Source organism: Furipterus horrens, unplaced genomic scaffold, assembly GCF_987537825.1.
Source record: "Furipterus horrens unplaced genomic scaffold, mFurHor1.1.pri manual_scaffold_6, whole genome shotgun sequence".
NCBI lineage: Eukaryota > Metazoa > Chordata > Mammalia > Chiroptera > Furipteridae > Furipterus > Furipterus horrens.
The window spans coordinates 72734093-72749380 of NW_028327176.1; the positions used below are offsets into that span (position 1 = coordinate 72734093).

Below are 15288 nucleotides of genomic sequence, written 5' to 3' on the forward strand. Positions count from 1 at the left end.
ACTAGAAGGTTCTTTGTATGGTGCAGGCCCTCTTCCTGGTTTTGCAGATGGCCGTCTTCTCATTGTATAATTACTTAGCTGGAAGAGCAGAGAAGGAGGGCAAGTTCCTGGCTCTCTTCTTTTAAGGGCACTCACTGATCCCATTCATTAGGTTTCTACCCTCATGACCTAATCACCTCCGAAGGACTGAGCCTCCTAATACCATCACATTGGGGGGCTAGAATTTCAGCATAAGTTTTAGGGGGGACACATTCCGTCTATAACAATTACCAAATTCTGTAGAGTCTTGTAGCAGATGGAGAATGCAAGAGCTAACTGAAAACAACCCTTAATAAACATTCCAAAGAACTCATATTAGTATTTGAATATTGTAAAATAAACTTATGTATCTGACATCTCTTTTGACCTTCACCATACCTCTGCAAGACAAGAAATGGACATGAGAGAAATAGTTATTACAGGTACATGAAGACTAGGTAACTGTCCGAAAGACACAATTGATTATAGAGGCAAAGCTGGGACTCAGTACAGGCCTTCTGCTTCCTGCCCTTTAGTTCTTACCATCTCAGCGGTATAAGTGCCATCTAATGCCTTTCTACTGCATTTTAGTCTGGCTAGACTGTAAGTGATGAGTGTTAGTCTTAACTTCACCATCATTCAAATTTGTTTCCTATGCTTTCTCTTAACTTCTTTATCTTTTAATACCAAATACTAGACCAGTAGCTAAGAACATTTTAGAGACTTCTTCAACAGCTAAGAATCAGTTTATAAAAACCAAAAATTTTGTTTTCTAACAAAAAACAGGGAAAGATTATCATGTGATTCTAACTAAGGACTATTTAAATCATACAATTTCTTTTTCACTAAAATCTGTTATCCTATCATAGGAAGAGACATGCTATTGATAAGGTCTCTAATTACAAATTTAGAACGTAGCAACTGTTGAAAACTCTTAAATGTTCTTTGAGCTTTGGTTTTGTAGAAAAATGTCTGTTGTCTCTTAAGTGTGAAGAAAACTCAACTATATACAAATGAATTTGTTTGATTTCTTCCTTCAGGGGAAAATAATTCATCAAAGTTTAAGTATAATGAACTCCTTCTCACAGAAAGTAAAAATACAGCAAATACGCTCTTTGTCAGAAGATGGGCGATTTTACTATAAACGATTACGGGGCAATAAGGAAGACTTGGAGCCAGGAAAAAAATCAAAGGTTTGACATCCTATTTAAGAATTCCCATCCATGAGTGTTTTTTTATTGTAATCTTTTGTGTACTTGGAATTCATGGTTTTCCTATGCCTCTTTATAGATTGCAAACATTTATTTTGATCCTGGATTGCAGTGTGGGGATCATTGCTATGTTGGCTTGCCTTTTCTGTCCAAATGTAAGTTACCTTGGTATTTTTTTCACTGCCTGCAAAATAGTCTTTAATGAAGGCTGCTATTTCAAAAGTCCATCCCTACCTCTTGGGCTAGAGAAATCATTTCAGGAAAATGGACAAATGGATTAATGTCGACCTGAATATGTCTTAATTTACGTTCCCTGTTTTAGCTGAACCCAAAGTGCAGCCTGGGGTAGCCATGCAAGAAGATGCTTGGGATGCTGACTGGGATTTGCATCAAAGCCTGTTCAAAGGATGGATGGGAATAAAGGAAAACTCAGGTCATAGGTGAGTGCTTTTGCTTTAAGTATTTTTACTGTCTTTACAAGTTCAAAACATCTCAATTGATGTTACTTCCTAAATATTATGTTTATATTAGGCTATTTACATTTCTATAGCTAAGAAAATATGCCTAATCTTCAGAAAATTATTAATGAGGCATCTTGAATTGCCATTTTAATTATATATTGCTCAGAAATACACATACTACCATTTTTCTCTTTAATCCGTCACTCCAGATACTTCCTTAAGATCAAAATTTAAAATTTAAAATTGCCTTTATGTAGGATGATAACAGTGTTCACCTTAAATACATCCATTTGCATAAAAAAGTTTTTACTTACTACTGACCTCTGTTAAAGGCCAGGAAAACATATTCTAAGTTTAATTCCATAGTAGGAGAGTAGTGTGTATTTGGTCACTGTGAAATGAACCGCCTCCTCCTTTCCAAGTGCTGAACTGTTAGGGGTACACAGGGCCCAGTGCAGATGGACTCGCCACATCTTTGGCAGGTATAAAACGTGCGTGCTGATGACAGATCACTACTGCACCTGCATTCAAAACAAAGATAGTGTAGAAATTTGATCTTTTCGTGTTCCTTAGAAGAGAACTAGACAGAATGATGATAATAGGACAACTGATGAAAACTGCTGTTCTCAGTTGGCTAGTTGGAAATGTATTTGTCAGTATTATCAGGATACTGAAATTTATAGTAATACGAAATTTTCAAACCACTAGTAGTTAAATCTGAAGGTTTCTGTTTATCTGAACTATCTGCAGTAAAAAGTGTTCTTAACACAGAGAGTTAAATTTTTACCTTCAAATGTTAAAAATGAGTACAAAGAGACTTCTGATGAACTAAGCGAACACTAATTAAAATACTTATTGGTCCCCCTACATTTCCATAGTGGACATTGTAATGTATAGGCAGTCTCCAAATTTTAACGTTCAATTATGAATAAGTAACTTAGAGTGCTGCCCTCAGCTGAGTTGCTGAGGAACCCCATCACCTTCCTCCTACTGGAACCTTTGCCCTCCTCTTTGGGAGCCCAGCATTCTGTTGCCGGGCACCTGGGCTCTTTGTCTACCCTGTGCCTCCAGGTCCCAGTTCCACAGTGAGTTACCTTATCAGTGTGCATGTTACAGAAAATTTCTGTTACTCTTTTTATAAAGCCTTGCTCTTACCAATAGTGGAATATCATAATTTGGTATCGCTGGGGTTAACATAGGCTCCAGTGTTTGGGTCCAGTGACCTTAGCCCCATTTATAATAGTTTCTTTAGGAAATGTGTTCTGAGTTCTAAAGAGCTGGTTTATAAACACTCATAAGTAGGGAAATACTTAAACGAGATCCTGAATATTGCTGATAACTACAGATATCTGCACAAAGCTGTCCTGTGGGTTACTTTTCAACTGACATCTTCATTTCATGTTAGGATTTTGTTTTGTTCTTTTATTTCAAGGGGGAAAGGCCATATGCCAAGCAATGCATTGCCTTTTCATTGGTTGTCCTGAAATGTTCTTAGCACCCTGCTCTTAGTGTCTAGATCTTTCCACAAGGCATGCAAGATCCTTTAAGATCCCCATAATGTGTTATTCATACATGCCTTTTTCTTTACATATTCAGTAAAAAAAATATATATATATGGTGATCAGTGATACATATTTTTGCAGCTCTTAGTGCCAAAATAGAGACAGCTTCATATGTGTTTCTATTAAAAGCATAGAAGAATAGAAGAATATTAGAGGAAATAAACCGGTGTTTATCCAGAGCCAGAATAAAATTTCTCAAGTACATGAGCCTGATAGAATTTCTTGTTTTCAGAAAACGGAAATATTTTATTTTGATCCAGTAACTTGCAGTTTTTTTTTTCCATAGATTGAGTGCTTTATTTGAAATAAACACAGACCTCCAAAAAAACATACTGTCAAACATCACTGCCGAGCTCTCCTGGCCTTCAGTGATTAGCCCACCCCGGCACCTGAAATTCCCGCTCACTAATGCCAACTGCTCTTCAGTAAGTGTTCAGAGCGACATGAGGTTTGGGAAGTACATAACAGGGTTTGTAAAGTATCTGCTCTTATAACCATGGAAATCTTTCATTTACTGTTCGGTTACTTTGTTTAAGGAAGAAGACATTATTTTAGAAAATCCTGCAGATGTTCCTGTATATATTCAGTTTATTCCCCTGGCTTTATATTCCAATCCTTCAGTCTTTGTAGATAAGTTAATGTCAAGGTAAGCATTGCTTTAGGTAATCAAAATGTTTCTATATTAGCACTGAATTTTACTTTATACATTTACATTTAAAACTGTGTTGCAGTTGGGCTTAAAGAAATTCTGGGTCTGTAATTAAAGTTGAAAGAAGGTTCGGGGAAGAGGTTGATACTATGTTAAGCATATGGAAGAGCATTCAGTTTAAGACAAGAAAAAGTAATGTAGAACATCTTCATACAGGTGGTGCAGTTAGTTGGAGCATTGTCCCCTGCATACACTAAAAGATTGCAGGTTTGGTTCCCAGTCAGGGCACATACAAAGGTTGTGGGTCCAAACTCCAGTTGGGGTGTGTACAGGAGGCAGCCGATTGTTGTTTCCCTTCTGTGTGGATGTCTTTTTCTCCCCCACTCCTTTTCTCTCTCCCTCTTTCCCCCTCACTTCCTCTCTCTCTAAAATCAGAAAACATATCCTCGTGGGAGGATTTTTAAAAATTATAAAGAAAGCAAATGGAACCTTCCAAATATTTTACTTTTAAAAAGTGAACAAAATATTAACTCTTTAAGTTGTCACTATTAATATTTGAAGGCTATTAATCGGGCAATACTGATCTCAAATCTGCCAAAAGATAACTTGCACACAAAACACAGGCTTGATAATTACTGTATAACCCATTTAATTATGATGTTGCTTACAAAGAAAAATATATACATTTTTATTTTAGGTTTAACTTGAGTAAGGTGGCAAAGATAGATTTAAGAACACTAGAATTCCAAGTCTTCAGAAACAGTGTAAGTATTTAAACTTTTTACTATCCCACAGAAATAATTCTCTAATATGATCAGTGCTCATGTGACAGAAAACTATTAACTGCCCTTCTATTTGGCTGGAGAGCAAGTTACTGAAGAAGTCAGCAATGTTCTAGAGGTAAAAACCCAGGCAGAATGGGTTGGATTTAGTTACATGAGGGACACTGGGTAGAAGCTTCCTATTTGTAGGTATTAAGTATTAAGCACATGACTATGATAACAGCTACTAGAAATTCAGACTATATCGAAGTGTGTGTGTGTGTCAGAGAGATGTGGCACAGCTACTGTCGATTCCATGAATGAGTGATGTCCACAATGCCCTGTCCTTAGCAGCCCTGCTCAGCAACTGTAGACTCATGCCTACAGCTTCTTTTATGGAGTCAGTTCATCCCATATATGGTCTTCCTCTTTTCCTACTGCCTTCTGTTTTTCCTGCACTACTGCCTTTTGCAAAGAAACTGGTGTTCTCATGATGTACCTGAAGTAGGACAGTTTTGTCATGTTTGTCTCCAGTGATGTTTCAGGCTGAATTTGCTCTGTGACCCACGCACTGCACTCATCTTCCTTGGCAGTCCGTGGTATCCATAGAGCTCTCCTACAACATCATATTTCGAATGAATTCATGATTTTCCTATCAGCCTTCTTCACTGTCTGACTTTAACATCTGTACATATTTATTGGGAGTATAAAGTTGTGTATGATCTTAGCCTTGGTCTCTAATGACATGCATCTTTGCTCTTGGTGACAGTTCCTAATTCTTACTTTGCTGCCCTTCCTAGACTCAGCCTTCTCTGGATTTCTTGGCTGCAGTCTCTGTCTGAGTTGGTGACTGAACCAGCAAAATCTTTAACAATGTCAGTGTCTTCATTGTTATTTAAAATTGTGTATTTCTTCTGTAATCATTCTTCATGACGTTCAAATGCAGTCCTGCTTTGGTACTTTCTTCTTTCATTTTCATCAGACATGGTTTCTAATCATTACTTCTTTGTGCTAGTAAGTAGGTTTCACGTGGATATCTTAAATTAGTATTGCTATTTCTTCAACCCATTTTCAGTCCTTCCTCTTGAGTAGCCCAGTTTTTTGTATGATACGTTCTGCATATAGATTAAGCAAAGAGAGAGATAAAATGCCCCCTTGTTTAACACCTTTGCCTCTCAGAAACTCTTCTCTCTCCCATGTTCTGTGCTTGCAGTGGCTTCCTATCCACAATAAAGGTTACGCACTAGGACCATGAGGTATATGCTAATACATAATTTATTTTTATTAAACCTCAAAATTTTGTAAATTAAAAAAATTTTTTTTTATATACTTTCTAATAAAATTGTAAGCTCCATGAATGCCAGACCCATGGTTGGCTGTATTGATACTTTAGCACAATGGCATAGTTTTCATTTAGTAGATATCCTTGAATCAACAAATGTATATAAAAACTGATTTGTTCCAGGAACAAACTATTCTCCATCATACAGGTCAGGACGAGCAGCCACTAACCACTCATTTTATTATAAGGCCTTAATGTGTAGGGTATGTACCAGTCAGGAAACTAGCACTTGGAACCAAAGCCACCTGCAAACTGCTGAAGTCTCTTGGCCTTGATGCCCTTCATTCTGCCCTCCTCATAGTGCATCCGTCCCTAAACGTCCTGTTCATGCCAACCTGCTGGCTGTGAAGCCTTTGCTGATGAGGCTCTCTTGATCCTCCCTGACTCTTCCTTTACACCCATTTTAACTTTGCTTTTTGTTCTGTTTTTGATGTATGATACCTGGTTTCCTGTATCTGCTGAAATGATGGAATTTTATTATTGGCAACAAATACTTAAGTTTTTTCCTTAAAGGGACAAATGCACTGTATTTTCATGAAAATGTCTACAAGCACCCACATCTGAATAACCATAGGTTGCCTGTCAGTCATTTTCTCAAATATAAATGGTGGTAAATATAAATGAGAAAAGCAGTGAGTTCAGTTTGCTTCTCAGATGATAGCGTTTTGAGGCAACATGGTACCTCAGTGTGCAGCAGAAATGCTTGGTGCACACAGCCCATTGCATCACACAGAAAGTTAAAAGTCGTGTGCCCGGGGGTTGAGACTTAAGAAGACTGGTGTTTACTACTGTTTAATCCAGAACTTGCTTCTCTTAACTACGAGTTCGTACAGTGAAGAAGACAGTAGCTTCTCAGGAAGTTTGATACAACTGCCCTGCTTCATGCTAAAGGGTCAGCCGGTTTATCCACCAGTGCTCTTGCTGACCACCGTACAAATGTCAACACACTGAAGAAGGCAGATAGTGTCTGTCAGTATTAGGGAAACTGTTCTGACCCTGTGGTTACCCTGTGAAGATCCCTGATATCCCCAGGGGTGAATGGGTCGCTCTGTGCAAACCACCACTACAAAATAATGGAGAATTTTTGAGGCCCTTCATGCTATCCCTGAGGCATCAGAGCATCTAAAGTATTTCCCAAGTCGTCAGAGTTTATATTAGCTAATGTTTCTTGGGAAAATATGTTTAGTATATAATGTGTCCATCAATTACCCAGAATAATTTTAAAAGGGAACTTATTTACCAACCGTTTTACACAGTCAGAATATTCTTTTGTCCTAACAGACATTAATGGAAAATGTTAGACACAGGGGAAAAATATGCCTCAGAAGCAGAAGAATTAAGAAGTAGCATGCTGCATTAAGTCAACTGACTATAAGTCATGTTTGTAGAATCACACTAATGCAGGTAGATAGGTGTATGTATGAAACCTAACTGCCACATAGAGTGGAAAAATCATACAAAACTCACTCTCCTTCACATGTGAGCAGAGCCATGAGGAGCCTGGATACTCAAAAGTCATGTGTTGCCAGCCCTTCCCACAAAAACTTGAAACTAATGTTACTTAAAAATCAGAGCAGTATATCCTTATTTGTGAATTATGATTTTCTTTTAATAATCTGTAACTGGCTGTCAAAGGTCATATTTTGATTATTAAACTAAGCTATTCTTCAAATGTTAAATCACCAAGTGTTTATGATACAGTAAGTATGTGCTTAGCTTTCAAAATAAAATTCAAAGAGAGAGTAATATGAATTGGAAATATTTTTCCAAATAAAAATATGATGCAGCCTTAGGACCCTTCAGTGATGCCCCTCAGAGGCAGGAGCAGGACAGCAGTGATGGCAGGCAGGGACAGCCTCAGAAGGACTCTAGTGTACTGGGTGTTGTGTTTGCTTTGTTTTGAAACATTGAGCTACTTACCTTAGGTTTGTGTCCTTTTCTTTATGTATGTTATATTTCAAAATTAAAAGATCTGTATATAAAAACATACCTAATACAAATATGAAGACTTTGACAACCTTTCCCCTTCAGTGTCCTGGGGAGCAAAGCCCGTTCGGGGACTAAATACATTCGCTACCTAGCTCTACTTATCACCTAACCACTGTTTAAATCATGAGAGATAAAACTGTTTACATATTTAATCAATTCAAGAAGCTAGTACTACTGGGCTGTAAATGGGGTAAAGGAAAAAGCATTTTTCCAGAGACTGTATTAATGACTGCTATTTGTTACCCAATGATCCAAGGCTCATCCACTGCAAAGTTCAACAGGATTCACAGAGGGCTTCTCCCGACCTTTTATCTTTAACCTCATTTTAAAACCTGGAGAAAAGAAGTCTGTCAAAGTAAAGTTTACTCCAGTTCACAACAGAACTGTTTCTTCACTAATCATAATCAGGTATAGTCTGTGATTTAAGTGTGGGGTAATTTTTAGCACTTCTATAGAAGATCTTATTTGATTTGTTTCAATATGAGTTTGCATATTTAGTTTCTGGAAATGGTTTTTTACTTTGTCCGAGACACACGCACACACAAACACACGGCATGATGACACATTATTTTGTGATTATGTTTATAGCTAAAAAACCTGAATAGCATCTTATTGTGCCATGTATGACTCTTAAAAATAAAAAATACTTGGCTCTTTGTGTAAATATTTTTAAATTTTTAAAGTATAAATGTCTCTTAAATTTACTGTATTAATTTCTACTTGGTTTATAAGATAATGGTAAAATTATAGATCAAAGTATTATGCAAATATAATAGGATAAAAATCTGTAGTTCCTCACTTGATCTTAGCCAAAAGGCCAAGAAGTAATGAAAAATCTGTAATTCTTGTTCTTGCATAGAAATAACCTGACTGTGATGGATGCTCTGATGGTCCAAGGACAAGGAACAACCGAGAGCTTGAGGGTGGCAGGCAAGCTTCCGGGTCCAGGGAGTTCCTTACGTTTTAAAATCACAGAAGCGTTATTAAAAGATTGTACAGACAGTGAGTATTCCTAATAGGTCCGTGGGCACAAATTTCAGCATTTACTTTCAACAGTGAATAATTCCAAAAACAAGAACAGTATTTCTGTCTGTGTACACGTGTATATCACTGACGAATACTTCAGAGGTTTAAGGAAACACCCTGACTTGCTTTCAGGGTTGTTTGATTTGCATCTTAAAATATTTAAAGTGCCAATATTCATTTCATGCCTTAGCCGACTTACTCTGAGTGTAAAAGATAAAGCATAGTTAAACTTTCGGCATCTAAAAGAACATACAAAGTGGAGTATTTCTGCTGAATTCTTTGGCACGAGGAGTTACTTCATAATCTCCAGATGTATTCATAAGGAAATGTTCATCATTTGGACCTGGGGCATGTGGTTGCAAGATTTATAGTCACTCCGTATTTTTTTCCTTTAGGTTTGAAACTGAGAGAACCAAATTTCACATTGAAAAGAACATTTAAAGTAGAAAATACAGGACAACTTCAAATTCACATAGAAACCATTCAAGTCAGTGGGTACTCGTGTGAGGGATATGGCTTCAAAGTTGTTAATTGTCAAGAGTTTGCACTAAGCGCCAATGCCTCTAAAGACATAATTATATTGTAAGTATTTTCTGATAAGGTATACTGAATCACTAGCTTCCCATTAACTTTTTATATTAGAGTTATTCAAACTGTGCAAAATGTTTTCATACTTACAAAAGAAGGTCTTTATCCATAAGTATATTTAATTGTTTGTTTTTCACTTAATCTTTGGTTATTTTTTGTACCTTTGTTTTCAAAATTGTGAAACTTCTTCTGTCTCCAGAGTGGATCAGATAATCTTAGAAACCAGCTTCAGAATTATTTTCGGGGTTGTGTTAAAGCAGAAGGTGTTGGTGACTATAAGTTCACAGTCTCAGCCACAGAGCAGGCACATCATCACATGTGCAGTTTTCCCATGTTGTACCATGTAAGAATCTGTAGTGTTTTCGTCAAATCAGTTTTAATTCCTGTATTGGTAATAGTTGCAGCATATTTTATCTAATTAATAACTTATGTTGTAAAGTTTATCTAACAAGATGTAACCTCGTCCTCTTAATTGAATGACATTGTCATGATCTTGAGTGGACATTGACTTAACAAGTAACTATATTTATTACTCCGTGCAAGGCACAGTGCTTGGTACCTAAAGGTACAATGAAGAATAGCACACCTTTCCTCATGTGCACATCATGTGGTTGGGAAACACAGTTAACAAAAATAAAAACACTGTAATTGGGCAGAAAGCTGTACTGCAGGAGACAAAGAAAAGATCACTGGGATTTGGACGGTTTTTTTTAAAAAGGCATTAATGGTGGAATGTATTCTGGGAGAACAGTGTGGATTGAGAGAAAGGAGGAGGGAAGGGAAGGAAGCTGAATTAATTGTGGGGAGCAGATTATTGTTCTGTTTATGTTATTTCTCCAGTTATCTACAGAATATAGTTGTTTTTGCTATTAACCTAAGAAATGGAATAAAAGTATCAAGCAAATTCCGTGTTATGTTTCAAGGGTATGTGGGACTGATATTATGTTTAAACAACTTGCAGGATATTTTAAAATTTGGTCTTACTGCCATTATTCTGTTTTAGGTTTACTCCTGATTTCACAGCTTCTAGGGTTATTCGTGAACTGAAGTTTATAACAACCAGTGGCTCCGAATTTGTGTTTGTATTGAATGCATCCCTTCCGTACCACATGTTAGCAACCTGCGCAGAAGCCCTGCCCAGACCCAACTGGGAGCTGGCTCTGTATATTATCATCTCAGGAATAATGAGGTACTTGTCTTCTTTTGAAGTTGGTATTCAGCGTCACTTGACACTGTTTGTCGAGTGCCCACTGTGTGACAGTCACGTTCTGATTGCAGGGGACCCTTCCATGAACAGACAGTCTGGCTTACATGTCTGCTCCACGTATACCGGAAGCAGTCAAAACTGAGTCATTTTTGGTGGCATATATGATAAACGTCTGTCTGCCTTTGAAATTTGCTATACAAATTAAGTACATGTTAATTTCTTAAAGGAAAAAAACACTCCTAATTATCAGTATATTTGTCAATATATTTTTTATGTGTTTTGACAATCAGATATACTCACCTAAATTAATTTACATAGTTACTCCGCACATCCTTGAAGGAAATAGAGTTAGTTGACCTAGAATTAAAACTGAAAGAAAAGATAAAAGCTACTTCTTGGTAAAAGGAAACATATCCTTTAGTGACTGTTCTGATACAAATGATTATTTCCCCCATATGAGCCTTAGTGTAAATTGGCATTCTATAAAAATTGGTGTGCAAACTTGTATCCACAGTGCTTTGTTCTTTGTCTTGTCCATTAAAAACTTTCACAGGCATCTTTGTTTTTTATATCATATTGTACTCTGCCAAGAAACTCTGCCTTTAAATCATATTTGGTTACTCTTGCACTAATACGTGAACCCCGAATCTCCCTCTTTGTCCCCACAGTGCCCTGTTTCTTTTGGTCATTGGAACAGCCTATTTAGAAGCTCAAGGAATTTGGGAGCCATTTCGAAGGCGGCTATCCTTTGAGGCCTCAAACCCACCCTTTGATGTGGGAAGACCATTTGATCTCAGGAGAATCATTGGTATTTCATCTGAAGGAAAGTATGTTCATAGGCTGAAAATAAATTCTCTAGTATATATAGATTTGGCTAATGTAATTAAAAGGAAAATAAGTTTATCTTTCTTCTTTACTTAGGAGGAAAAATCTTAATTCTAATTACTTAATAATACACTATATGTAGCTCTCGGTTACTAAGAACTTAGAGCAAATAATCCTGTTTTCATTATAATGATGAAGGTTAAAACTCTTAGACTGTGACTCGATTCCTAAATTTTGAAATAGAACAGACTGTATAGAGTTGTAGAAAGTATCTCTATTTCTTCTTTTTCCTTGGACTATTTATATTTGTGATGGCCCTACTGATTAAATTAAAAAGATTTTTAACCCAAGATTTTGTAAGTTGCCGCTTACTAACTGCAGTTTGTCCTTTTCAGCTTAAACACACTCAGCTGTGACTCCAGTCATAGTCGGGGATTCTGTGGCACAGGCGGCCCATCATCCCGGCCGGGCGCCGGGAGTCATAAGCTGTGTGGCCCGTCCTTCCATTCACACAGCGGTCACAGCAGTAGAAACTCAGCTGAAGTGGACAATGTCAGAGCCAAAAACAGCTCCAGTACCTCTAGCAGGACTTCTACACAGTCTGCTAGCAAAGCAGGCCCCCTGGTCCTTGACTCAAATACCGTGGCCCAGGGTCACACAGCAGGCAGAAAGTCCAAAGGGGCGAAACAGAGCCAGCACAGCGGCCAGCATCATGTGCACGGCATGCCGGAGCAGCACTCTCCTCCTCCTCCACCACCACCAGTGCCTCAGCACCAGGAGCCACAGTTGGGAAGGCTGTCACCCAGCCCCCTCACCCACCCTTCCCACCCAGAATGTGCCAGCAGCACAAGGCACAGCTCAGAAGACTCAGACATCACCAGTCTCATAGAAGCCATGGACAAAGACTTCGACCACCATGACCCCCCAGCACTAGATGTGTTTACAGAGCAGCCACCATCACCACTGTCAAAAAGCAAAGGTAAGCATCTCTTCTCACTGTGGAACAGCACACCACAGTGAGGGGAACTCAGGCGTGGCTCAGCAGCTGTTGTGATCAGAATTGTGATGTATACTAATTCAGCAGATGCTCTTCTGGGTCAGATTCAGCTCCAGCATTGGACTTAAGCTTTTCCATGTCAAAATGCAAATAGAGGTAGCTATTTGCCATAAAGGATACTTGTGTTTCTTAGATTACTGACTGACCAAATTCAGAAATTTACTAGACACCAACTGTTTTCCTTTCAGTTGCTTGTGGCTACTGTGGTACATTGAGCTTTTTTTCATTGTTAAAAATAATTTTAAACACAGTAGTAAAGTGGAGATCATTTTAACTCAAAAACAGCATTTCTCTACAACCTATACTTTAGAATACGGCTTGGCAAATTACAGCTGGTGAGCCAAATCACCACCTATTTTTGTAAATAAAGTTTCATTGGCACACAGCCATGCCCATTTGTTTATATATTGTCTGTGGCCACCTTTGTGCTAAAACAGCAGACTTGAATAGCTGTGATAGAGACCATAGAGTTGACAAATATGAAAATATTTCTGTCCAGCTCTTTATAGAATAAGTTTGCTGACTCCTGTTTTGGAGTTCTGCATATTCTATTAATTATCTTCTTCTTGATAACAAATTACTCCCTCACAGTTTCTATGGGTCAGGCCTCACGGTGCAGCCCAGCTGGGTTCTCTAGATCTCAAAGGGCTGCACTCAAGGTGTTAGCCAGGGCTGAGAGTGTATCTGCTTCCAGACTCACTGAGGTGGTTGATGGCAGGATTCATTTCTTCACAGCCTGTTGAACTGACAATTGCAAGTTCCTTGGTAGATGTGGTCAGCAGCTTGTCATGGGTCCCCTTTATAGAGCAGCTCAAAGCAGTTGGCTTCCCCAGAGCGAGCGAGCAAGAAGGCAAGGGAGAAAACAAACTGACAGGATAGAAGTCAGTCTCTTGTGACCTATTCCTGGAAGTGACATCCCATCTCTTCTGCACTACTATGATCATTAGCAGTGTGGTCCAGCCCATAGTCCAGGAGAGAGAATTCCATAAGAACACAAATACTAGGAGGTGAGGTCACTGGGAGCCATTCTCAGAAGTCTGTGTATCACACATACATACACAGGTAGGCTAATGGGTAATTTCCAGAATCAAATGTAAAAATCAGTAAATGGCCTAGCTGTATTTCCATTTAATCCTTTACATCCTGAACATTTTTGCAATTTGCTTCCTCTCCCGTGTCAGCCATTCCAATGCATATTAGTACCTCCCTGCTGATGTACCAAGGAGGTTTGTTTTTTGTTTACATAGCCATGTGACACAGAAGAAACCTGACATCCCCAGAGTCCAGGAGTTTTCTTGTAGAGAATTTTTTATTGCAGTGATGTGAGAATGGTTATATAGCATCCTCTTAGAAGTACATGCATTTGGGACATCAAGAGTACAACTAAACTGTAGAACAACCATCATTCAGACCCACCTGAAATCTAGCTGAATGAAAGTCCTGCAACTACAGATATAAAGAAGAAAGCACATGCAGACTGGTAGGATGGGGCAGAGACACAGAACAGGCTAGTCCCACACTTATGTGTGGTAGATAAAAATCAGGAGAAATACTTTGGCTGCAGAGATCTCCCCTGAGGAACAAGGGGTCCCAGCCCTACAAGAGGCCCATCAGCCCAGGGTTCTAGTGCCAGGAAGAGGCATCCTTGTAACTTACGGCTATAAAAACCAGTGGGGATTGTGGCTAAGTCAGACAGAGGGCTTTTGGGAATCTCAGGCAGTTCCTTTTAAAGAGCCTATGCACAGACCTACCTGGACTCACTCCCTCTGAGCTCCAGCACTGAGGCAGTAGCTCAAAAGGCACTAAGGACATAGAGGGGGGACTGAATTTTTAAGCATCCAGGCAAGAGCTGGAGGGGCAGCTTTCTCCCATATAGAAGTGCTGGTAAAGACCATTTTTCCTTTTCTGAGCCCTCTCTTCACACTGCCAGCAGGCTGGCACCATATCTGAGTCTCCATCAATCTGGCTCATATTATTAGACATGCCTGGCGATTCCCTGAGATCCCACCCCACATAACTTGGGGATGCACCCAAGCTATATCCAGCCTGTCTTGGCTCACGCTTTAGACTTCCTTAAAATCTTACAAACAAGCATCATCGGGCCTTGGCATGCCCCAAAACTCTCGCTAAATAGCCTCAGGTCCAAACTAGTGCAGCTGACCTCGGTTCACAACTTGGCCTCTCCCGGGCATGTCCAAGCCCAGCACAAGTACCTGACATCTACAGAATGCTTTGTAGCTCATGCCAGGCAACAGCTGACCTTGGTCTGCACCTCCAAGGAGGCCCCAGAGCCAATGCACCTGGTGCATTGGCCATATCAAAGCACCAACCAACCACCTCCACAAGTGACACATTTGAGAGGTAGATTCAGTGGGACCCTGCACAGCTGATCCTTCACGGTGGTCCTAGCCATTCCTCGAGTAATTCCTGGGAGTAATTCCCTCCAACAGCAATCAAGGCTCGACTACAAAAGGAAGGTGTACAGTGCCCACATGGAGGGTGCATCTGGAATGCGCAGCTCCAGTGAATGGGGAGGCTGTGCCACTGGACCCTACAGAAAACCTGCTATACAATAGACCAATCTACCAAGTC

At 39.1% G+C, this 15288-nt stretch overlaps 1 protein-coding gene across 1 annotated transcript in view; it reads left to right on the top strand.

The window, feature by feature from the left end:
• TMEM131 (transmembrane protein 131) overlaps positions 1 to 15288 on the top strand; it is a 253174-nt gene that overhangs the window by 206271 nt on the left and 31615 nt on the right. Inside the window, exons 20-31 of the mRNA XM_090281769.1 lie at positions 1059 to 1211; positions 1309 to 1384; positions 1552 to 1669; positions 3539 to 3677; positions 3789 to 3898; positions 4599 to 4665; positions 8250 to 8401; positions 8853 to 8995; positions 9415 to 9601; positions 10611 to 10796; positions 11483 to 11641; positions 12035 to 12618. Coding sequence (XP_090137895.1) covers positions 1059 to 1211; positions 1309 to 1384; positions 1552 to 1669; positions 3539 to 3677; positions 3789 to 3898; positions 4599 to 4665; positions 8250 to 8401; positions 8853 to 8995; positions 9415 to 9601; positions 10611 to 10796; positions 11483 to 11641; positions 12035 to 12618 — 2074 coding nt within the window. The remainder of the gene's footprint in view (positions 1 to 1058; positions 1212 to 1308; positions 1385 to 1551; positions 1670 to 3538; positions 3678 to 3788; positions 3899 to 4598; positions 4666 to 8249; positions 8402 to 8852; positions 8996 to 9414; positions 9602 to 10610; positions 10797 to 11482; positions 11642 to 12034; positions 12619 to 15288) is intronic.